The sequence below is a fragment of the Falco naumanni genome, chromosome 9, assembly GCF_017639655.2.
Source record: "Falco naumanni isolate bFalNau1 chromosome 9, bFalNau1.pat, whole genome shotgun sequence".
NCBI classification, from domain to species: Eukaryota; Metazoa; Chordata; class Aves; order Falconiformes; family Falconidae; genus Falco; species Falco naumanni.
The window spans coordinates 28,135,068-28,159,495 of NC_054062.1; the positions used below are offsets into that span (position 1 = coordinate 28,135,068).

General features: G+C 37.4%; 1 protein-coding gene across 2 annotated transcripts in view; it reads left to right on the forward strand.

Annotated features, from left to right (window-relative positions):
- The window catches only part of HTR7 (5-hydroxytryptamine receptor 7), a 37,546-nt gene extending 24,045 nt beyond the window's left edge, over window positions 1-13,501 (forward strand). The window contains exons 2-3 of one of the 2 annotated variants that reach the window (XM_040607630.1): window positions 1,447-2,193; window positions 11,395-13,501. In XM_040607630.1, the coding sequence (XP_040463564.1) occupies window positions 1,447-2,193; window positions 11,395-11,431 (784 nt within the window). In that variant the 3' untranslated portion in view covers window positions 11,432-13,501. Of the gene's footprint in view, window positions 1-1,446; window positions 3,393-11,394 lie in introns of those variants that run through there. The other variant, XM_040607631.1, reaches the window with a different exon arrangement.
- The last annotated feature ends 10,927 nt before the right edge of the window (window positions 13,502-24,428 follow it).

A 24,428-nucleotide genomic window follows, 5' to 3' on the forward strand; every position in this document is an offset into this window, starting at 1 on the left:
TTTTTACTTCCAGAACTGTAGCATACCTGGGTGCTTGTATAAAGCAGCAGCACTGGCCATAATTTACTGCATTGCAGTAAAATCAACAATGCAGCATTCCGCAGAGCCAGGCAAATACTCATATTTGATTTGCTAGGTGAATAGAGAGAGAAAAAATGCTCTGGGGAAAAACAAAATTAATCACGTTACTGTATTTCTTGTTTGTAACCCTCCAAGACTTTCACTGTGTAAACGAAACACTAGTACCTCTTGAAACCAAATGTTGTTCTGAAACCTGATTTGAAACCATTTCTTTTACAAGTAACAAAGTGAATCACAATGTTTTTTCTTAAAATTCTTTCTTTTGAGGGAAGGAAAAAAGAACAATTTTAGAACTTAATGGTAACTCATAGGTAAGTTCCAGTTCAGCAGAAACCAAATTTCAAAGTAAAAATGTTAGGTGTAAAAAAAAAACAAACAAAAAAACAAACAAACAAACATCTAATTCCTTCTAAGGGAAAGCTCCTATAGCTGGAGAGAAAATTCAGAAATTTTCAGTAGTTGAGAGTAGACACAAACTTAGGATATTGCTATCCAGCTATATAAGGCCATAGTACTATTTATTTTAATTAGAAAAATATACATAGTATAAGCTATCACAGCTTAGGAAATGTAGAAGTTGTAAACAGACCTCTCTGGGTTTCTCTATGAAAACTTGACATTTCATAAACGTTTTCTGTGTCTGTTTACAATTTACCACCCTAAATTTAGCTCCTAGTAAAACTATGTTTTTTTTCCCCCAGGTGATCTTCTGACACTGTGACAGATTGTTATTTTGTTCAGTAAAAGTTTGAAAATTGAATAAATATGGTTTCTTTCTAATTAAAACATGATAAAGAGAATTGTTCTAATATTTAAATAATCTACTCCCAGCATAAGTTTACAGTTTGTTGTTCCCATCTGAAACATAACGGTAAGAAAGACAACTCATAATTTCTCAGTTTAATGGCAGTGTTGAATATGTAAGAATGCAGATGAATGTATGCTTGTTTTAACTAAACCACGCACTCAATACGAAAAGTGGTACGCTTTGTGGAGTGAGCATTCATCTATACTCCAAGATTTCAAAAGTTAGGCAAATAAAAAGTAGGTTTCAGAATTTCCTTAAATGCCAAAAAAAATTAGTTATCTGCACGAAGATGGTACAAATTCAGTAAAATCAAGTTTGTTACGGCCAAGAGGAGATTTCCTTCTAGAATAAAAGACCTTTTATACAGAATATCAGCACCATAAATTTTAACGTAAGAGAGAGATGAATTTACCAGCTTGAAATACATAAAAATAGAAGAGTGAAAAATGAAAAATAGAAACCTTAGCCAAAGATGTTTTGGTTTAGGGTAGACTGTGTGAAATAACATTCATCAGTTAGCCACTGCACTGTATAACAACTCTACATTATTGTTCTAGGTACCTGGGAATAACGAGACCTCTCACGTATCCTGTAAGGCAGAATGGGAAGTGTATGGCCAAAATGATCCTGAGTGTATGGCTCTTATCTGCCTCTATCACTATACCCCCACTCTTCGGCTGGGCCCAAAATGTAAATGATGAAAAGGTTTGTTTGATCAGTCAAGACTTCGGCTACACCATTTACTCCACAGCAGTTGCATTTTATATTCCAATGTCAGTGATGCTCTTCATGTACTATCAGATTTACAAAGCTGCCAAGAGGAGTGCTGCTAAACACAAGTTTGCTGGCTTTCCCCGGCTGGAAGAAATGGAAGCAATTTCTATGAACGGAGTTGTAAAACTGCACAAGGAATCTGAAGAATGTACTAATTTTTCACGACTCCTAAAGCATGACAAGAAAAACATTTCCATCTTTAAAAGAGAACAGAAAGCTGCCACTACACTTGGGATTATTGTTGGGGCTTTCACCATCTGCTGGCTGCCCTTCTTCCTCCTCTCAACCGCCAGGCCCTTCATCTGTGGTACAGCATGCAGCTGTATCCCGCTGTGGGTTGAGAGAACATTTCTATGGTTGGGTTACGCAAACTCTCTCATTAACCCTTTTATATATGCCTTCTTCAATCGGGACCTGAGGACAACTTATCGCAACCTCCTGCAATGCAGATACAGGAACATCAACCGGAAACTATCAGCTGCAGGGATGCACGAGGCTCTGAAGCTTGCAGAAAAGCCAGAATTTGTTCTGTAAGGTCACTCATCCTTTACTATGATAATTTATGGTTTTTTCACCTTAGCTTTTTCCTCACAGATTTGAAAGAAGAATGATAGGAAAAATCAGGCTTCTTGAGCACTGTTAATGCAGTCATCAAGAAACTGGAAGGTACCAAGGTTAATTCTTGTGCAGCCCACTAAGTCCTAGTGAGCCTGGATAAATAAGAACACCATCTAAAGAATCTGGGTGTAAGAGAAATACTAGAAAGGGGGAGGGTAAAAGGTGGTGCAGGATGTTTGAGTTGCTAGTGAGGAAATAGCAAAGTTGGCCTAAGCCATTTGTTTGGCCTCTGGCCCCAAACAAATGTTTGGGTCTGAATGGTGGATGCATCTTGTATCCTAGAGATTTTTTGCTGTAATAAAGACCTGAAAATGGTGAAAAGTTCAGTATAATTCACTGCTTTCCACTTTGTTACTATAAAAAAAAAAAAGCAAAAAAAAAAAAAGCTGGATCAAAGAACTTCTATTGCTTAAAAATACTCTTTATTATAAAAAAAGCGTATGCCCATTAAGCATTAATTTACTGGATTGCCTGGAAATAAACTACTTTGTGAAATACAGTGGCACTGGAAGAGTACATTACACTTCCAATGTGAATGTAAGAGTTTGAGTAAAGTCACATGGACCAACATCTACTGCTGCATACAGTCATGTAGCACAATTAGCTGCAGTGCTGCTATGCCAATTACACCAGGTAAAGACCTTGTGCTATACTTCTACATTTCTAACATAACAAATATATCTGATTACAATTTATTTCAGAAGCTGTCTGGTCTTTATCCATCTTTTCTTTCTTTTCTGTTGATGTATGTCTGGTCCATGTTCCACTTCAGTAGTTAATTTATTGTCTATTTGAAAACTCTTCTAGCTTCTTGGGATTTCTTTTCTTTCTGAAGTCAGTAAGGAAAAAATAAGTGTAAGACTTTATGAAATTCAGAGGTATCTGGTCTTTATGTTTACAAATTGATTTTGGTCATCGCTTCTGCTTAAAATGGTTTAAAGCCTTGCCTTGTGTAAGAATCAAGATAATTTACTGTTTCTAATTCTAGTTGTTTCCCCTACCACTGCAGCTCACCCCAGGATGTGATTCTACTTCTCCTGACTCTGGTAACAAAGCTCTTCCCTCAGTGGAACAGGGTCAAATATAACAATATTTGTATTAAAATTTAATATCAACAAATGCATTAATTATATTAATATATTAATACAAAATGTATTAATATAAAATGCACTTATGTAATATATTACGATAATAACCTGAAATAATAATAAACTTAAAGCAAATCATAAGAAGATGCTTTTTTTGGACTGAGTTTGCACTGCACACCATGTTCCAGATGAAGCACAGGGTACGTTAGTGAATGAGGACTGTTTCAGAGCTCGGTCTGCTTTTTCAGATATTGGGATATCGATGAGGAGACACATTCATTATCAAATTGCCTCAGCAGCAAATCACACTTGAGGCTAACTTCTGTCCCTGCTTTCTCAAGTTTGAAGCCAACATGACTTAAATGAATTCAGCGATGTTAATTTGGACTAAGCAGTGAGAAGTTTGTGCCAGATCCTTGTTCAAAGCATACAGACATTGTTGCAAACACCTGAGCTTTGAAGTGGCAGATACACAAAAGCTGGATCGATGTGCTATGTGTGCCGAAACAAGCTTAAGTCATTTTAGATGGATTTATACACTAGGATCCACACAGTAGGAAGTACATTTTGGCCTCATTTTTAGCGAAGGTTCATACATAGTTTTGTAATAGTAAGAGATAGGCTATATCTCAGCTTCAGAAACATTTTCTAAACAAGATTCAAATACATTTGGAACAGTCCGATTTCTTTTAAATATTCCAAAAGTATTCTGTGTAGAAGGACAAGAAGAGGTTTTGGCCCAGATTATCCACAAACTCTGTAGTATGGAGTAGAGCTCATGTTAATTCAAGCATATTTTCCATGTTTGACATGAAATTAATGTTTCTGGCTTTGTTACCTATCAGAGTAGCCTTTTCTGAGTTCCTAGCCTGAGTGAGGAGTTTTCACAGGCCTTCTGTATTTTTTTTTTCCCCTATGTGAGGATATGTATTGGATTATACAAATAAATGTACCTGTGAAGATTCCAGGTGGGATTACAAAACTCTGAAGGATTTTGAGAATTCTGACAGAAGTTTCAGCCATCTTTATTCTGCAGGAAAGCCTGAGAAATTGTGTTTTCTCGACATAAGATTTTTTTAAAATGAAATAGTTGTCTTATGAGTCAGAAATTGATATTTCCCCAACTGTCAGTAAAGGCAATTGCTTTCCTCAGGGAAAGCATCCTGCAGTACTCCACCTCTCCTCTGCCATATGCTTCAGGTAATGAGAGCCCAGGAAAGAACAACAGCTGTTATGGGCTGTGGTCAGTACTTGAAGTTTTGGAAGATAAACAGACACTTTTCATCTCTGGGTATGTTTGGAAAGAAAAGGAAAAGACAAAGCCAAACAAAAAACATACAGCCAAAACAAAACACAGCTATGTGGCAAACAGAAGCTGTTAGATGGAGCTGTATTTGAGGGGAAAAGTGAAGAAATTGAGAAAGTTAGAAGAACGTCCCATGACCCAAGCACACAGGTAACATGGCACTGAGAAAAGGAGGAAGCTCTCAGAGAGAACTTTAACTGAAAGAGGCTTAGGTAAGAAGCACAAGGCAATAATTGCTTGGGTTCCAGAACAGGACATACTACATTTTAAAAAGATAAATAAATACAACTGTATCAAAATACCTAACTGCAGCAGTAGTGGTTTTTTAACTGAGTAATTCACTACTCATCTGACAAAGGGGTAACATATAAATGGATGAATGAGAACTCTACATCATCCTGTGTGCAGCCTGGCACGTGCTAGTACCAAACCCTAGACGAGATCTCACTCTTGGTCTGTGTGTCCTTTCACATGTTTCTAGGAGAAAGCAAGAGGGGTGAAAAAAATGATGATAAAAACCTCCCAGAACAAGCCAGAGTACAGGGAAGCCAGCATAACACTAAACCAAACGAAGACAGTTAAGATATCGGAAGCAAGACCTGGAAGCAGTTCTAAGTTTCAGACTTGCGATTGGACAGGTACTTTTGGAAAAAGTTCTGCCTTTTGGCAACAAGGGTACATATGCAAGATTTTGAGGATGAAGATGCAAACCTTTCTGAAATACATTTGTACAATCCCAGTGAAAACACTTGCTGCCTCATTGCTTAAAGGGGAGCTAGGCTCTGCAGGTCAGCACTGCTCTGGGTTTAACCAAAGTATTTTGGCTTTTTAAATTTTTTTAAATAACAACATGAATGGAATCTTGATTTTACGTAAGATCCGTTGAGATGTCAAAGCAATGAAATCTAAGCCAATCTTTCTTTTTAAGAAACAGTGCATGTTGTCTAAATCCACAAACTGTAGCCACATCAGGAAAGGCTGGAGTTGGTCCTTAGGTGCACAGGGCAGCATAGACTGGAAAACAAGAAAGTGTGGAAAAAGCTATCCTAGAGAACAGGATTGCCCATTAACTGTAGTGCAGAACTGGCCTTACCCCAGCTTAATTTTTTGTCTGAGAAAACTGAATGCAGCATTTGCTGTTAGCTACAGTAGCCACATGCAGTACTTCCAATTAGAAAAGCTTAGTCATATTGCTGTACATCCTAGACTGTATTTCTACCAGCCAGTCATTCCAAAATTGCTTTCTAGCTGCTATGTGATTCCTGGCTGGTGATGGTGACAAAAAGGGGACCAAATTTTGCTTCCATTTACTAGACTGACAAGATTTTTAAAACAGTTGTGCCTAGTTTATGCACACATCGCACTCATGTTTGCTTTCCAGGATCTCATGAGGCTGTTTAGACGTTTTGTTTTCTCTATAGCTCTCACTTGGGAACTCACCTCTCCTTATTCAGGGAGAAAGGAGTCACCACAAAGCATTTTTTACGTTGGGGCTTTTTTTTTTTTTTTTTTTTTTTGGCTTTTCTGCTTGGCATTTCTAGGGAAACGTAGCTAAATATACTGGTTCATGGGATGATCACTCAGCTGTACCACACCTAAACACTGGGAAAACCAAAGTTATACTGGGAAATGCTCAGGCAGCAATTTCAGAGGGATTACCCTATTTTGTGCTAGGAGCCGAGGAAATCAGGCAGCAGCTGTGCAGCTGCCAACAGCATCTAGACTACCTCTTCATCCAGCACAAGCAGCCACTCAGAGAGTCTTCAGCTGCAGCCTGAGATCTTCAGTTGCTGCCAAGAGTTTTCTAGAAATCAACATAGAGGGATGCCAGTCAGACCTTCTTCACTTTATGTGTCTCTTTGTTCCCCTCTAAAGTGTATGTAAAGCTCCTTGAGAGCAGCCGCTGAGTGAGGCAGTTTGCCAAAAGGAGTTTTAGCCACGGCCGTGCCAGAGAGCCTTCTCTGAGCCCACCTTTCAGTATCACAAACACATTTTACTGAAGATAAACATCACCTGTGGCCAAACTAAAAGCCAAAGAGCAAAGCTTTGAAACGGACACATGCAAAAACCCCCTCTAACACAGCTCATTAAGTGGTATTAGTATTATCCTATCTGTGATTTATCCATAAAGGTAACACTAGCTATCAACAGATCCCAGGTGAGGCAGTCCTGGATGAGCCTCCTTTAGTTGAAATAGTCTTTCCATAGCATGCCTCATGCCAGTAATATAGCAGCCGGTGTAAGGGTTGTGCTTTATCAGGAAGTCGCTTGCATCCTTTTAGTCTCATCCTGCTCAGATGCCCCATGTTTATGTCATTTTTCCTCAGTAAACAGGGCACAAAACAGCTTACAGTAAGGGCTTTAGAAGCGTAGACTTAGGCTGAACAATTCTCAGTGTAAGCAATGCCCTTGGAGGGGAATTTGAGATAATGGTTTTGTGAAGAGTTTAGTTTGGCTCATTTCACAGCCTTCCCTGCCCACCTTGCAGCCTCCCACCTCTGTTTCTTTCTATCGAGTTAATTACTGAGTCAGATCTGTAACTGTTGCTCGGAGGGTCTCAAGTGTCATACGTATAAATATGTTGTCGTATAAATACGACCGTATTTCTTCATTGCCATTCGTGCTGACAACTGCCTCTGTAAATATACTGCTAGCCTACTGGAAACCAGTCTCTGATTTCACAGTAGCAATTAATCTGCAGGAGAACCAGGCAGTAACAACCTGCAGATGAACCAGGCAGTAGCAACATACAGCATTCCCCACGGTATTTTTTCCACCTCATTCAAATAAAACTCAAGTGGGTTTTTTGCAGTATCAAGATATAGTGAAAACTGTACTCCACTTGCTCACTCAGTAATGCTTTTTTGAGGGAAACCGCCTGTGGTAGAAACCTTGTTCCCAACATTTTCTCCCACCTCCTGCAGTCTACCAGCCTGTAAGTTTAGTGCTCAAGTACAGTATTGATGCTTACCACATTCCTCTGTTTAGCAAGAGACTTACTAGGTAGTAATAGAAACAGCCGAGTAATAAAATGTGGATTTATGATAATATCTCATTTTTATATGTCCATTGCTTCACATTTCCGTTTCGTTAAAAGAAAAGCAACGTCTTTCATGCTTTGTTCAGATGATTAACTAGCTAGCACCACCTGCAGAAAGGTATGTCAAATGTGGGAAATAAATCTACTACAATGAGACATAAAGAAGGGAATTATTTATCAAATTAATACTATAAACAATGCAGACAGAATCCATTCACTCCCTCCCCCCTGCTTTATGGCAGGAAAATGGATTTCTAGGCAGCCCCTGCTCCAGACACTGGAGTCAGCGCAGCATCATTAGAAGGATATTATTGAGGTAAGTTTAGAGGTCACTGACCAAGATGCTGTAGGTAAAGAACTGGAAGGTGTTTTGAAGCAATGTCATTTGTTCTGTTGCTTTCACCTAGTTATCAATTTAGCTTTCCATATTATTTTTCTTATCTTTCAGGAAAAACTATTCAAAGTATAGTACTCTCAGAAAATGTGCAAGATCCGTGTATCATTAAATCCTGTTAGCAGTTTGCTTAGGAATCCATTCTCATCTTTTAAAGCATTGTTTCTCAGGAAGAACCAGGGAGAGGGAAGGGAGAAAATTCAGAGATGTGGGGAATGGTCTTAATGTACAAATTATTAAGACTCTTGCCCCTTATTTCAAAGGGTGAGGAGGTAGGAAAGGCGAGGACTGGATTATTTTTATTTTAAGAGAAGGGCTCAAGTAAATAAATATGAAAAAAGCCAAAGAAACAGTGCATTAGAAGAGCAATCTTTGCAACATGCAAGATTTTAATTCTCTTAAGTAGTTATTGCTGCTAAAGAGTGGGTTCAGCATGAGTTTGAAGTGAATCAATACTGTTTTCTATAGCCACTTTCTAAATGTTTTACTAAATAGGCCTGTTGTTGTTCCCCACCCTCGCTATTCTGGCCCCCCTCTCAGCTGCCCTGCTGCATTGCCAACCCCCTTCCTGTGCAGTGGTATTTCCAATAGGGCAGAAGAGCTCATATTTACTGAAAACTGAAAGATGCTTATAATCCCCAGATTGTTTTTTCTCTGCTGCAAGCAAATAAAACCCCACTGAGATATTCTTTTCTTAAAGATATATTAATATACCGTTACTGTACAGGGTAATATTTTTGATGATTTGTAACTTCATGAGTTTCTTGATTGAAATTATTATTTCTGTCATTTGTGATCTTTCACATAGAACTAGTCAAGTTACTTCAGCAAAAAAAAGCATACAGATGTATCAAAGTTTCCAGAAGAGACCAATGCACTTTTATAAACCAACATACCGGACTGAATAAATATTTTGCTTTTAGTTTTCTATCTACTTAATCAAAAACAATATTTCATTAAGTCAGTAGTTGTGTGGTCCTGCTAGTTCCAGAAAATTTTGTTTACAGTATACTTATTTTTACTTTCTGCTGGAGAAGACAAAGAAAGCCACTGTAGTACACTTAGTTCAGTGCTTCTGGATAATCTATGTTTTAAAGCATGGAAAAATATAGCAGAATGCATCTGGACAAACTCAGTGATGTCTCAGAAAACTCTACATCTTTAGCTAATCTACCCAGGGTTTTGTCAGGTCTGTGATAAAACAGCAGAGATTCTGCAGTCAAATCAACCATTGTGAAGATGGTTGCAAGGAAAAGATAAAATAGGCAAATTAAATGAACATTTAATTCCAAACAATAGTTGCGAAAGCAATACAACCCCACCCAATAAGTAAAAACGATGATATTTTTGTAATCTCAACGCTTGAACAGCACAATGACGAAACATTACAGCTGTGTCATAGAAATCCAGAAATTAATACCTCAATAGTATGTGTTTCCAAACAGAGTAAGAGCTACTTAACAACAATTTTAGAGACTGTTTTCCTTGCATATTTAATTAATGGAGACTTTGACGAAGGAATGCTCTAGCACGTTGCTGTGGTTTTGCAGTCCAGTAAAATAATTTTACCCTAGCATATGTTTGATGTAAGGAGGATGCACATCTTCCGTATACTGACGTACTATCGAGGACCTACTAAAGGTACTTATTGCCTCTCCAAGCTAAGGGCATTAAAGAACCCCAGTATTTATCCTGAGAAAGAAGAAATAACAGAAATATTTAAAAAGTAAAATGGGAACCAAACAAGCAGACAGAACTTGAAACCTTTTGGATACTTCATTGTGAATGTGCAGAGAGCCTTTCTGCTCCTTACAGAATACTTAGAGTTTTTCTTAGCTTGTATACAGCAGATATTTTTGTGAAACTCATAAATTATATTTCTCTCTTCAAACAAAGCAGTAAATACAGCAAGACAAAATCATGCTAAGGACCTTTAACTTGCAATTACCCCCCAAAAAGTATTAAATAAATAATCAAATGTTCAACTGGCCAGATAAAGTTAATGCTGCAAAACAACTACTTTTTTTTTTTTTAAGATTAGTCTTCTTTGTCCAAAATAATCCTGTCAGCCCAGAAAACAGGAAAGATCATGAGCATCAAAATGGCTTGTAATTACAAAGATTTATAAAAGCAAACGTTTAGCCATGATAATGAAATAACTCATCGTATTTTGTCCATATATTTTCTGGCTGTTCCTCCAATGAATGCAATACATGAACAGAACATAACATTTCCTAAGGCAAATTATATAAGGTCCAGAACTTTATTCTGTCTTTAAAAACTGCCTAGAATTAAAATACATAATTTTAAAAAATCCTTGCTTTCCTTTATATCTAGTTTTGAACGTGGATATAATTACCTGGTCAGTTCTCAGAAGTTCCTACCTACTTGTCTTTCTTTAATTTAGATCTATTTTGGCCAAGATGTGTTTTCATGTAATAAAATTTTGAAATGAGGGAGAATGCCAGTTTGTCTGTACAAATACTTGCTCCTGATCCATTTACTGTTGTGAATAATTCAGTAATTTCAACAGGGAGGTTATAATGAGACAAAGGAGTGCCTCGCAGCATGCTGTAGCCAGGCAGAGATGGAGTTGGGGTGCCCTGGAAAGCTGCTTTGTAATCTCACAGATGTTTCTGTTACAACATTTCAGCCTGGTTACTGTAGAGGCTTGGTTCTTCCCTTCACCAAACTGGAAGAGAGGCAGGAATTTGCCCTAACTGTAATTAGAGCGATGGTGCTATAAGTAGGATAAAATATGTCATTCCAGCTAGTTAAGATGTATATGTTTCATGCAAAGATTTTGCAGCAATTACTTGCCTATAGATGGTTTTATGAAATTGAGGGAGAAGCCTTCGTTATGGCTCTGGCCTCTTACTCCCTCTCTTGCACACATGAGATCTCCATGGGCAGTGACACACATAGGCTTGTGCTGCCACCAGAGGCTGGAAGGCTGGGCCAGATGTGGGGGGCTCAGTAAAACCAGCTGCATTTTCTGAAGTCATTTTGGGCTTCTGCCACTGAATTGTGTAAAATGGCCTGGGAAACTTCCTTAGTTCTTGCAGCCACGCAAAATGCAATGAGTACAAAGGACTCGAAAACCACCAGAACCCTCCGCTTTCCCCTAGTTTCCTCCTTTGTACAAGACCTCTAAGAATTATCTTATTAGCCATGATCTAATTGCCTCTTAAGAAATGTTTCCATTTATTTCAGTGGTATCTGGATCAGGACTTTTAGTTGCTCCAGGACATTTCTCATCTAATTCATCCACTTTTTTAAAAACAGGAGAAGTTCTGATTTCTCCAGGGAAAAAGAGTCATGACCAAATGTGCATCAAAGCAGCCAGTAAAGGCCAAGCCAGAACTGGAGAAAGGAAAATGAAGAATTGGCTTCTGAAGAACCAGATAGATTGGTGAAATGTACTTCATCTTCTTTTGATGGGAACATGCTAAAAATACTCAATGAGCTCAATATATTACGTTAAATAAATTTCCACCGGAAGTAGTCACATCTTGTTTGTTATGAAGAAATGTGCTGATATATACAAATGAAAATAGTTTTCTGCCTGAGAAAGCCAAATCATTTCAGCAATAAACTTGGCATATGGGGAGGAGAAAAATAGGCAACTAAAACTCAAAGATGAAGCACTGTACAGATTTCCATCACATTAAATAATGTAGAAGAGCATTCATTTATGTTTATCATGCTTGTGGATTGTAATATTGGTATTAATATTCAGGGATCATCAGTGATACCAAATGTATTTTGTTGTACTACAAAAAGAAGTTTTCGAGCCAGTGGTGGCTCGGGGATGCTTTCAGGGCTCGTGTTAAAGAGATGCTATGCACCTGCAATGGGATTGAGAAAGGCAACAATAAAAGTCTGATTTTTGTAAAAGCATCCTGTTGTACTAAGTAAATGTCTGTTTACTTGTTAACATACACATGCTTTGTTCTCCATAACCTTTTAAAAAAGCTGCCATCGAGTTACTGTCTGACAAAAGTTGAGACAGAATTAGAGTGCACACCTGTTACAACACGTTAATTTACAGATACAATTGCTTTGCTTTAATGTTTTAATTTTCTTGACCTGCCAGTTTATAAAAACCAATTCTATCTCATTTTAACTCAAACTACTATAAAAGGCTGGAGAATTTCCATAGCACTTTACTTTTTGTCCTACTGCCTAGCCAGACTAGACTGAGAAATACATGTTAATTTTTAAAATGTGTTTAAGAACTGTTATTTATGCCAATGTCTCGTTATAACTAAAATAAACCCCTTTGACTTGACAAAACTTAAATAGGCAAGTGTTAATGACCATTTGTCCCGGGGAAAATTGATTCAAGAGATCATGCCTTTGAACACTTTTGGGTTTTTTGAGCTTATTATATTCATTTCTTCTCAGTTTCTAAACTATACATGGTTAAAAAATCCACAGTGCAGCAGGGTATAGCATTCGTAAATGCTATCTTCTTTAAATCTTTACATCTTGATGAGCACTTGCCTTATTTCCATAGCCATATGATTTGTGCTAACTTGGTCTCCTACTTGCAGTTTAACCAAAATGCTGCTGGTAAATCATCCGCTGACTACATACACCATTACAGCTTTGATTTCCTGTGTTTAAATTAACATACAAGTTCACAATAGTTATCTAAATAAGAAGCCAGGCATCGACCAACACAAGACAATTCATTACTTATCAGCGAGAGATGACTACAGAATGCAAATCAATCCATGCTAAGTCTATATAAAACCTAGGACGGAAAGCCTAGCCCATTTTCTGCTCACTGTCTGACACCCTAAGCTGACGTCTGCAGTTAGGCAAGAGAGCACCAGGGTAGCGTATTTTCATTGTACGAGGTCAGCAAGACTCTTTTCAGTATTTCACTGATAAAAATAATCACCGTGAACTCTGCATTTGAAACAAAATGAGTCTTATAATTTGCTTTATTTCCCAAAGGCAATGAGACAGCAATGCTTTTCACTGGGTTAGCCTTAAGTATTTAAGAGGAAATGGGACAATTATTGTCAATGGGCAATGGACCAGTTCTGGTTGGATTACACAAGAACATATTCAGGGAAACTCAGCTGAAGTTAAAATTACACTGGCAAATAATACTATAACTGGATCTAATGAGAAAGAGAGATGATAGAGTCATAAATGGACAAAAACCCCCAAAACATTAAAAAGAAAAAAAAGTCTGTTTCTTCTTTTAAAAAACCCAAACCTTAAAATAAAGGGCAGTAGTCATACTCTGAAACTCATTTTTAAGCTTTATGGTCTCATTTGCGTGTCCATTATACAAAGGCAATGAAACAATTTTACTTAGATGAATTAGACTGTCACTTCCTTTGTTCATGACATTGTGTCAAAAACTTCACAAGTGAAATGGAAAAATTATACATCATATGAATAATTAAAATGTTTTTTTTTTAAAAAAAACAACCAAAAACTATGCTACAGATGATACCTTTCTGTGAAAATTCATGGGATTTTTTAATACTGCTGTTGTAAGCTTAAGTGAAAATTTATGTTTTAGCAGAAATATAACCAAGGACAAGAGTCAAAAAGTGCTTTTACCTGTTAGGGATCTACAGTTCTAGATAGATATATTTATACATATATATATAAAACACACGTCCAGTCCCTCATATTTTAGAATGGTACTGCTTCATGAAAAGAAGGCAACAAATGTTATTACCTAATAAACATTTGTTTCTTTTAATATCTATTAGATTCCCAGAATCTTGCAGATATTATGAGAATATTTTGGAATAAGTTGCAGCATCATGGGTCTATAAAGTTGCAGTTGTGCCTGATTTTTTCATGAAGAGTTTTTCATCCAGGAGTTTTTGGACTTGTAAACAACACAAAGAACATTGGGAACTACAGAATACTGATACTTCATCATACAAGATGAAGCTCTTTTTTTTTCTTACTGTAACTGTCAGGTCTGTCACCTCTCTCAAAGCAATGCACAAACCCACACAATAACTAGAAGAATAACTCAAGGATAAGTACATATTCAAGAGATGCATCATAGTAAATATTCAAGAGATGCATCATAGCAAACAATGTATACAGTATTTTAGACAATTAGGGAAAAAGTGGGACTGATCAAAAGAAGTCTAGAGATTAGATGGCCTGCTGGGACGATGAATTGAGCTTTCAATAGTTTCTGTAGCCAGCAGCACAAAAGCTGCACACAGACCTGCCTTACACTGAGAGAACACAAGTCCCGGGCTGTAGGCATAAGACTAGCACAGTGAATAATGCCAGGAACAAGGCTCAGACTCTCAGTCTGAGAAGATGCCATTCTAGCTCCGTCACCAAACCTGTTCTGGGATGTGACAGTGAGCAGCTTGCATTTTCAAAGGGCTGCCTTATGGTAGTTACCATTGCATTTATCAGTTTTACTAAATAAAATTCAGTTCCCCAAAGTTTTGCAAACCCCTTGATGTTTCACTATGTGCCCCAGCCTGTCTTGTTCTCCATATGTATTCTTGGGGTCAACAGACATCCAAGGTATTTGGTGGACCAGAACACTTTTATTATATCTCTCCTGTTCTTCCCTCATCATCATTTTTTTGTCCAGGTTCATCTGTTCATTACAAACCTAAAGCTTTTTGCCTAGCTGCCCTCTTAATTCTAATGTAAAATTCTTACTATATAAGGTAACTTTATTCATTTGACAAAGTGATTAATTCACTTCAGACCTGAGCAAAAACTAAATACAATGACAAAAGAAGAATTTTTTTCTTATTACCACAAGATGCACTGCTGGAAAAGTTGTGTGAAAGCACAAAAAATCATATCTATGTATAATATGAAAACAGTCAGATGTTCTTGATAATTATAATAGATAAAAGTGAATTTTATGTATTATTTCAGTCAGACGGGACTTTTAATATGCAAAACTCACCAGAGGATTGAGCTGAAACTCTATATATTTTAAGTAATTTATTTTTCCTTGATGAGATCTAGTAAAAGTGTAAAGGTGGTTAACATAAGAGACTACTTCCCACAAATAGCTTACCAAGAAATACAAATACAAGGAAATTAAGTTCTTCAAGTTGTAAGTGGCCTGCCCTGAAAATGCTGAGTGTCTTTGGTTGCAATATGAGTCTTATTTTTAAAACAAAGAATTGCTGCCACTTGCATTGTAAATGATTCCAATTTATATAGCAGACCAATTTAGTAAAAAAGGAAATAGGGTTCTTCTGTATTAGGTACTGAGCTATATTATGCTTTTAAAATGTGTAAGCCCAGAGGGATATTAAAATGTTCATTTGGATAGTATTTAAAAGGTAATTACTTTTATACAATAAAATAAGAAGTCTACTGAATACTAATCCCTGTGTCATGTGCTTTCTTTGAAGTAATGCTATGGAAAATAGAGAATACATTTGTTTAAATGATTTATTTCAGATTCATTGAAGACATTCTCATGTATAGAAATGTCTGATTTTTTTCAGCTTGACTTATTGAAAATCCTTACTGTATTAAAATTAACGTTAAAGAAAGGCACCTACACTTGTTGGATAGCACTGAACTGAAAGAGTGAGAGATTGGAAATTTGAATGATGCTCCTGAGGAACGTGTGGTTTGGTTTGTTCAGCACAAGCACTGCTGCAAAGAACACTGGCTCAGGCCCTGCTGAGCAGGTCGAGATTAATTGCTCCTAACCAAAAACTGATTTCAGCTATTCAAGCCTTTTAAGGGAAGGGCAAATGCTCAAAAATTTTAGTTGTATTTCAGTCCAGAGAAGATCGCGCAGACCAGAAAGGATATTTTGTCCAATTTCTCAAATAACATAATCTAAATACAGATTTGGATTTGGTTCTAGTTCTATTTCAAGAAGTCATATAGCACATTGTCTAGGAAATCCTCTGATGTTAGTTTTGTTTGTTAAAAATGGATGACCTAACATTTCTTTTCAAAAAGCCCAAAGACCTTGGCTAGTGTAGTCAAAACTATTTTAATTTATATAAAAAAAATTGTTTGCATCCTACTTACATTCACACCCATTTTATTTGTCTCCTTGCAGGAGTGCATATATGAATACTATATAGCTTTGTTTTTTCCCTTCAAACTTTTTTTCCCATAATTTGCAGACCACTTCCAGAGTTTTTACTGATAATGATAATTCAAAGGCCACAGGCTAGGAAACACTGATCACAACCTCTCAACCCAAACATCATTTTGATAAACCAGACCTTTAGCATAAATACTTGACATCTAGATTATGCCTCTGATGCCCTATTCAATACACAGAGGGCATCCATCTTGAGACATCCACAGAAAACAGTAAATATTCAGACTTCCAATAAGATGCTTTGTTTATGCAAGTGTTTTCTTCCTTTTTCCTCTGCTGTATCAACGCTGATATCAACATCTTCTCCTATAGTTGACTACCTAACTGAATTCTTTTGTTAAAAGCACAATGTATCTAATTTGGGTATTTACTCAAATAAGCAGACATGATTTCCAGCTGACTCAAACCAATAAATGAGACAGCCACATATGACCGTTCGACTACTTTTTCCAGCATATCATAAAAGAGATTTTTAGAAGACAGTATTTTGAAACTGCTCTCAAAAAATCACTTTTATGTGTAACCATTTGAGCTGTTCTGAGCAAACCACATCCCTTACAGTTTCGATTACCAGATTCAGGAAAGATGAGAGACACAAACAGCAACACAAACCAGGCTGGGAAATCACATCAGAAAAAAAGCTGGTGAGAGAAGTATTTGAGGCAGTAAACATATACATAGTTCTCCAGGACAAATGTATACCAAAGAAGCAGGTTGTACCGGTGTCCTCAGTCTAGGGTTATTTCCCGGTGCCTGAACGCAGATGTGTACCACCAGATCTGAGTGCAGGTTTCCTCTCCAGCACTGTTCCCCAGGCTGTGCCCATGGGGAGGGGAGCAGGGCGGTGGGCACCGCGCAAGGTGAGGCACAGGCCAACATGCCTCCTGCTCTGGAGCACACCACAGGGCACATCTGTCCCCCAAAGCACAAACTGCCAAGGAACAAGAGCTCAGTGAGGTCAGATCACCAAACTTTCCCAGGGCACACCAGGTCACAATTAACCCTCTCTTCTTGGAGAAGAGGAAAGGTCCCCTGTGAAAAGTCTCATCCTGCTCCCTCCGAGGAGGTAGTTGGTGCAAATGGAGCATAGCTAAAAAGCCTCACCTTTCCAGTGCCTATTTTCTTGACTGTAGCTGTCATTTTACTGAATAGAAAGGAGTCTTTGTGCTATCCCGGTTCTTAATTTACTCTTACCAAGCTGGACATCTATTAACTATTACTTAAATTTTAGCAAGAACGTGAAGCTGCTCTTAAACGATTTCTGATGAAGTTACAACCAGGACAGATGAACTGTGTAAGCTTCTTTCACATGATGAAACTTAGGCTGATCTATGCTTACAACGAGAACTGCCAAGAACCTCTCTGCTCTCCCAGGCCATTTACATATGCCCACTCTATATTCATTAGTTTGACATTTACTGCTCCTATTCTGTCAGCAGAAGGTTGATTTGATTTTCACTCTTGCTATTACGATGTCACAGGTATAACAGCACTATGAATGGTGCAGCGGATTTACAGATTAAATAAAATATGATTTCTGAGGAGTAATTATGGGTAGGAAATGAAATCTTAATAACAACTTACAATGGGATAGCAATTAGCTAAATACAATTATTTTATTAATTAACATGATTTATAGATGAATCACTGGAGAAAAATGCCCAACTACAAACTTATCTCTTCTCTAAAACATTCTGAAGATCAAGATATGGAGAGTGGTCAGTTTCTTGAAAAGGTCAGCAAGAGCAAGAAGAAAGCAAAGAGAAAAATGGTAAAAAAGCTGCTGCCTATCTCAAACCACTCAGACCTCTCACACTGGAAATGCTCGCTTTCAAATTTGAGCGTGATAAAGTGAAACCAAGCTCTAGTTTTGCCACACGTATGACCAATCAATAGTAATTTTTGAGCAGGAATATGATATATCTAAAAAATCCCTAAGTACCCTAAAGGAAAAGTTTTGTGGGATTGGATGAAATTTTTCTAGAATTGTGATCCAATAAAAGGCCACCTGGCTGCTGCTGCAGCATGGATGCCTCTAACCCCTGTTTAGCTCTAAGCTCCTGCAAGGCACAGAGGTCTGCAGACCCAGAGCCAGCCCTTATGAAGAGATCCTCTACTCAAGTTGCCGATCCAGTGAGAACATGGACTGTACACCCAGTAGAACCAGAGCTCTACACGTTGCAGATCTGGTCACCTCCTTTTAGAGATGGTTGTGACAGGGGTAGCATCTCTATTTCTTATAAATGGTCAGGGCACTTGCCACATGGAAAATCTGCCATCAAGGCTCACATCAAACCCACAGCCTACTTGTTCCCAAGCGGTCCAGCCAGCAGGCTATTCAGAGTGACATAAACATTGTCTGGCCCTTCTAGTGAAGACTCTTTGCAGAAAGCAATTCAACGTTAATTGGATCAAAATGGAACTGAAGGGGTGCATGACTCCATAGCCAAGTACTTCAGATGTTAATTTACATCTAAGGAGGTTATATCAAGCGGATGTATTGTAAAGGCACAAAGTTGTGGGTAAAATTACAGAGGCAGAAACCGGGACTCAAGTTTACTGTTTTTCCCAGATGAGATCCTACAGAACCAAACCTCTAGAGGCTCTGTTCGGCCCAGAGATCCCAAATGCTTCTCCCCATAAAACAGCATTACTTCAACAGCAGAAAGGGAAACCATTCCACCACCAAGTCAAAAGACCTTGGTGATTTGGTGCTTTATCAAGAGACAGCTGAAGATCAGCTCTCTTAGCATAAGGATCACTGTCCATAGCGAGTGTTATAAACACTAACTCTTTTCTATAAAATGCACGCAATATAATTGTCCTTTCAAAAGAAATAGAGAGCTTCACTAAGATCTTCAGAGAAAAGAGCATAGATGCCCATCTCTAGGAATGAATCCAAAAAATAGTAGGCACATCCCACTTCCAGAAAGTAGTTTCAAGTGTAACAGAATTATATTGGCTAATTGAAGGAAGCTTTTTTGCTTTCAGATCCCACGCTGAGGCTCCCAGCCCATCCCCAGATGCTCCAGAAGAAGCCTATATACCTAATATAGGCATTGGCATTTCATTTTGGGCATCAGGCACCTAAGAAGTTAACCCAGCATTGGGTCTGATACAACTATTTTCAAAGTATGCTGGCACAAACATGTGGATGAAGTCATGGATATTATATTACCAGCTTTAATTAACTAAATGAAAAGATACACTGTTCTCTCTGAGGATTGACTAAGATGCAATGAAAATTATTAAGACTGTAGAGCCACAGTGCAGCTAGAACAGGGATAAAAATGTTATTTTACGGTGAATGATTATATCCATTAATACAGCTTACCAGAGAGCGACTTAAACCTTCATTTGCAACTTTTCATTTTCATGTATTTGAAGATATGTTTCCATTAGCAACAGCAGTAATTCCTTTGTTATGATGTATTTTGGAGTTATGGTAAATAAGAAAAATGCAAAGTGTTACCGGCAATTTGCATATAGATAGTGAACTTCTGTAAGATAAAAGCCAAAATAAACCAATTTGTATATTTAAGTCATTTAGCCTTTAATTCTATGTTCAACTTGCTGCTTTGAACTACTATTCCGTATTTACTTCTCACAGGCTTTTATGCTATATGGCCACTAACCACTTCATTTAAAGTAGTCATTGGATACAATATTATTGATACATTATGGATATTTTGATCCATTATTGATTATTTGCTTAAAATCCAAGAAAATTAATATATCCAAAATCCTGCTGAGACAATCATCAGCTATTTGTTGCTATACACATTACTCTGCATCTCAGAGCACGCCAACATGATGACAAATGTGTTTCCTCATATAATTTCATCCTACGTGGATGCACACATTCCACTCAGAAAACTGACTGTTTTAACAGGTCATTTCTTCACAATGTTTCTCAATGTATTTTTGCAAGATTATTTTCTAACCGTCTAAAATGTTGATGTTTTTTATCAAAGTCTCTTACCTTTTAGGACTCTACTGGAAAACCTTTATCTGAATTTATTGCTGTGCTTAACTTCTAAGTTCTCCTTGCTTCTGCAAGACCCTCCTTTCCAGACCAACCGAATACTCAGTCTGACCTTGCTACTGTAAAGACAGAGCCTATAAGCTGGGACATCCTCCCTTACACTGCAGCTCCATCACTGTGTCTTTGACCTCCATCAGCAGTTGACATCTGCCATGCAAAAGTAACCACACATCTATTTGAAAGGTGTTCTCACTTAAGATATTTCATTAATTCAATTTTTCCTCAGCAGCACTAGGATCTCTTAACTCTGTACGTTTTATGAAAATGCAGGACAACTAATTTCCCACTAAAAAAAGGCAGAGCACGAAGTGTGTTTGCTGTAGCAAGGTCTGCAAGGTGGAAGGCAGGCCAGACAAACCCACACACAGAGGGAGCCCGGTTTAGAGGGGGCTCAGGCGTTATGACTGTGCTCTGACTGTTTAGTCCAGCATAATTCTACGCTCTGATTTACAAATACACAAAATGCAATCGTGAAGTTCCCTCACATCTAAGTGATGGTTGAAACTTCACAAGACTTTAATCAGAAAGCACTGACATTTTGCCCGTTAATAAAAAACAGAGAGGGTGCTATGAATATGCATTACGCACAACCTGAAAAATGTAACTTACAGGGAGAGCTTCAGACCAGAGGCACTTACTCAGCCATTACATTAATACTGATGCAATATTACTTGCTTCAGCGAGGCCTTATGAAAAATGTTCTGCATCCTAACACTCAGCATTTGGAACTCATAACAGAAATCAGGCAAGCTCCATTATTTAGATTTGTCCTAGTGAATTTATTTCTGACTCCTAGCTATCCACACACTCTTAGGTGGAAAAAATACTTTCAGAGCATAATTGAAGCTAACAAAGTACTTGCTGTATGTCATATATTAATATATTTTGCATAGTATAAGCTTGGGTTTAGCAGAGTAAGCCCAGGTAACAGCTCCAAAAATATCAAAATAATATTGAAAACTCGAAAACTGACAGCAACTTTTGCAATGTGTGGCCTCTTATTCTTTTGCTCCAATATGACTTTTCTCAGTGAAAGATCTTCAGATTGTCAAGCATAAAAGCTTTTGTATCAAAGCAAGTTTTAAAATGTTATTCGGAATTTTTCTGTTGCCACAAAGGAACACTATAGCCTTTGAAATGCTCCCTTTAGAACTTGCTCCCAGATAACTGACAGGGTGAAAGAATGTTGTTTATTTTGTTAAGTTATTACATAGAAGAAGCTGTAAATAGATCGATTTTTCTCCATTTCCATGAATCAGGCTACCTAATTAGCTGGCTAAACAGCACAGTAGGTTGCAAAATGCATACCTAGAAGAAAAATAACCGGAATGACCTCCAAAAATGTATTTCTCTTTATCTGCTATAGTTCCATAAACTGCAACTCACACAGATACACCTTTTTCAATTTAGGCTTCAAACTCCTACCTGCAAATTACAGTCCGTAGAGCCTGAACTGTGGTTTAGTGAACAATGTAGTAGAAAAGACTGACTAGTTCTGATAAAATACAGAGAAAGATTAAGCTTTTATTTGAGAAAATGGTCTTGAGATTACTTGGGATACAAACTCACATAGGTATCGCTGCCCTCCAACCGACATTTGATAAGTATTTCAGTCTTTGATTTGTAGTACAGATGTTACTTCTTGGCTAGCAAAGGCTTTGAAAGAAAACTGGAACACATCAACCCTTTGTGGATGATAGCAGTAACAAACAGCTGTGTCTTTTGCTGGTGTCACACAAATATGTCTGCTAGCTAGATACTTTGAATCCACAAGGACCCATGAAGCAAACTGTTTTCCAGCTGTTGTTTACTGGAAGATGTAGGATTCATTTTCTTCCTCTTACAGGAAGAGACAACTAGAGCACGCTTTTTTTTACTGTGGATTTTTTCCCAGCACATAAGTAGCTCAAGATGATGGGCCTGTGATTGATAAAATATGCTATGGGGTGCACAGTCAAGTCTGGGTGCATGTCTCTGTATCACGTACAGCCTGTCAGCAGCTGTCAGCAAGTTATAGTTTATGTCGACTATAGAAGGTCACAGAGGACCAAACTACAGAAAAGTTTCTTCTACACGTCCTTTGATCTGCCATGATGATGATTCAGCACAAAAAAATGATGCTTTAAGAAGTTCACTTTTTCTTTAAGATGATTCTAAAAATTGGCAGTTAAACCAGTTTTTAGTGGTTGTGCAATACTGTTAAACTGAAATTCTCAAATCACCTTTTTATGGAAGATTTGAAACAGCAGGATTAAAAGATCAGTTTTAGGTTTTGCATTTGTACGTTCTGCTGTCTTTCAAAAGGACTAATGAAGTCTCATGAATTAGAAATTCTTGACACACATGGATTTGCAGATAAATATAGCTTTTACTTTAATTTGATATTTGCCTTTGTTGACCAAAAGAGTACGATGCAGACGTAAAAGAAGTTATATAGTTTAATGCACCTGTATTCAGAACCTTAAAATTTAAGTTTTGTAACAGGTGAATGACATTTCTAATTGAAAGTTTAACGGATCTGAGCTACAGGTTAAAGCCATTTCAGCTGTGTTATATATCTGGTTTAGAAGGGAAACAAAATTAATGAATTTGATGAAGAGCACCATCTTATAATTGATTAGTTTTGTAAAACAAAGGAGAAGGATTACAAATTTTTGCACTTCAAAACCTAACCAGTTTATTAACCTGTGGTAAGAGGATCTGTATTTAATGAGCTGAGTTAATGGTTTCCTGGTCCCTCTGTCCTTCAGTGCTTCAGAACTCACTAGTAACAATTAATTTCACACTTCATTCATGGATTCAAAGAGAAGAAACTTTCCTGGATTTACAGTGAATTAAACTGAGAACACTCAAAACAGGGCATCATGTCTGAGATCACTTTTACCAAAAGCAGACCTAGCAGTTAAAAGCACTGGCGTGTCAGATTTGTAGTTTGAGACCAACTAACTCAATAATTTTACCACCCTCTGTAATGCAAAAAGGCAGTAAACATACACCACATGCTGTCACTAATAAAACTATAAAATTTCTTGAATTTTAAAGGAAGGTTCTTAACTAATACATGTTAACACCGGAGGTTCCAAACAAAGGGTTCACTCCATCATCATTCTTTTGTTTCAAGGATTGTTTAGGATATAACAGTACCAGAGCAAGTTCTTCATAGCCTGTTGAGGATAACAGATTGCCTCACTGTTTTTTGACATACAACTGCCATAAATGAATCCCCCATTGATATTATCTATTTAACAGTATCGTGTTATATATTGCAAGGGAAGCAGTAGTTTTTAAATAAGAGCTATGTTAAATCTAAACTCCATTGTCTGCCTGAAACATCCCCTGGGGGCAAAAAGTTCCACATTTATAATAGCAGGGAAAACACGGAATTTGTACATAAATCAGTAGAACTCAAAAAATTCAGAGATAAATCAAAACCCACCCTCAGTACTCTCCACAGTTATTGAAAGTAAAATACAGAGCCATATAGACTGATAAGACTGTTCCACAGGTTTCTGCACTACTGGAACAAAAGAAAGGTCCTGTGGCCTTACGCTTAAGCTTTCTAACATACGGCAGCAATAAAGCAGGATCTTCAGTCTAAGTTTGTAATAATGGCATAAGTTACTTTGAAGGATGACACCAAATCGAATTTTCTACAAGCTATTTAATTATTCCCTTTGGGAATGAATGGCATTCTGGAAAAAAACACTTTTGAAAGGGTTAGTTTGTTAACAAATATGTCTGTTTTTTCCTTAACTCTGCTGTGTTTCATATCACATTATGAAACTATTTTTCGATAAAAGGTGATTATTTGTCATTTGTTACTGAAGGTGCAGGAAGTAATATTAATCACTAGTACTTCAATTTCCAGTCAGCATAGATAATTTAACATCCAGAGGTTATCAACCCCCTTGAGTCTTCAAGCATAATTATTACCTTTTTTTCTTACAGTCATAAAGAGCTCTCTCATGTGATTACATCAAATGCTTTTCTAGCATAGTGTCACAAAACAAAATCCTTCACCTTCTCTTGTACTGAGCTGCTTGTGTCTTTAGCTGTTGGTACTTCAATTTAGCCATTTTGGGGCTTTTTGTGCTGATAATCCCTGATTCAAACTTCATCGTCAGCCCACGTGCAATGCCTCCTGGCTGGCTAGAGAGGCAGAACGGGTCCAAC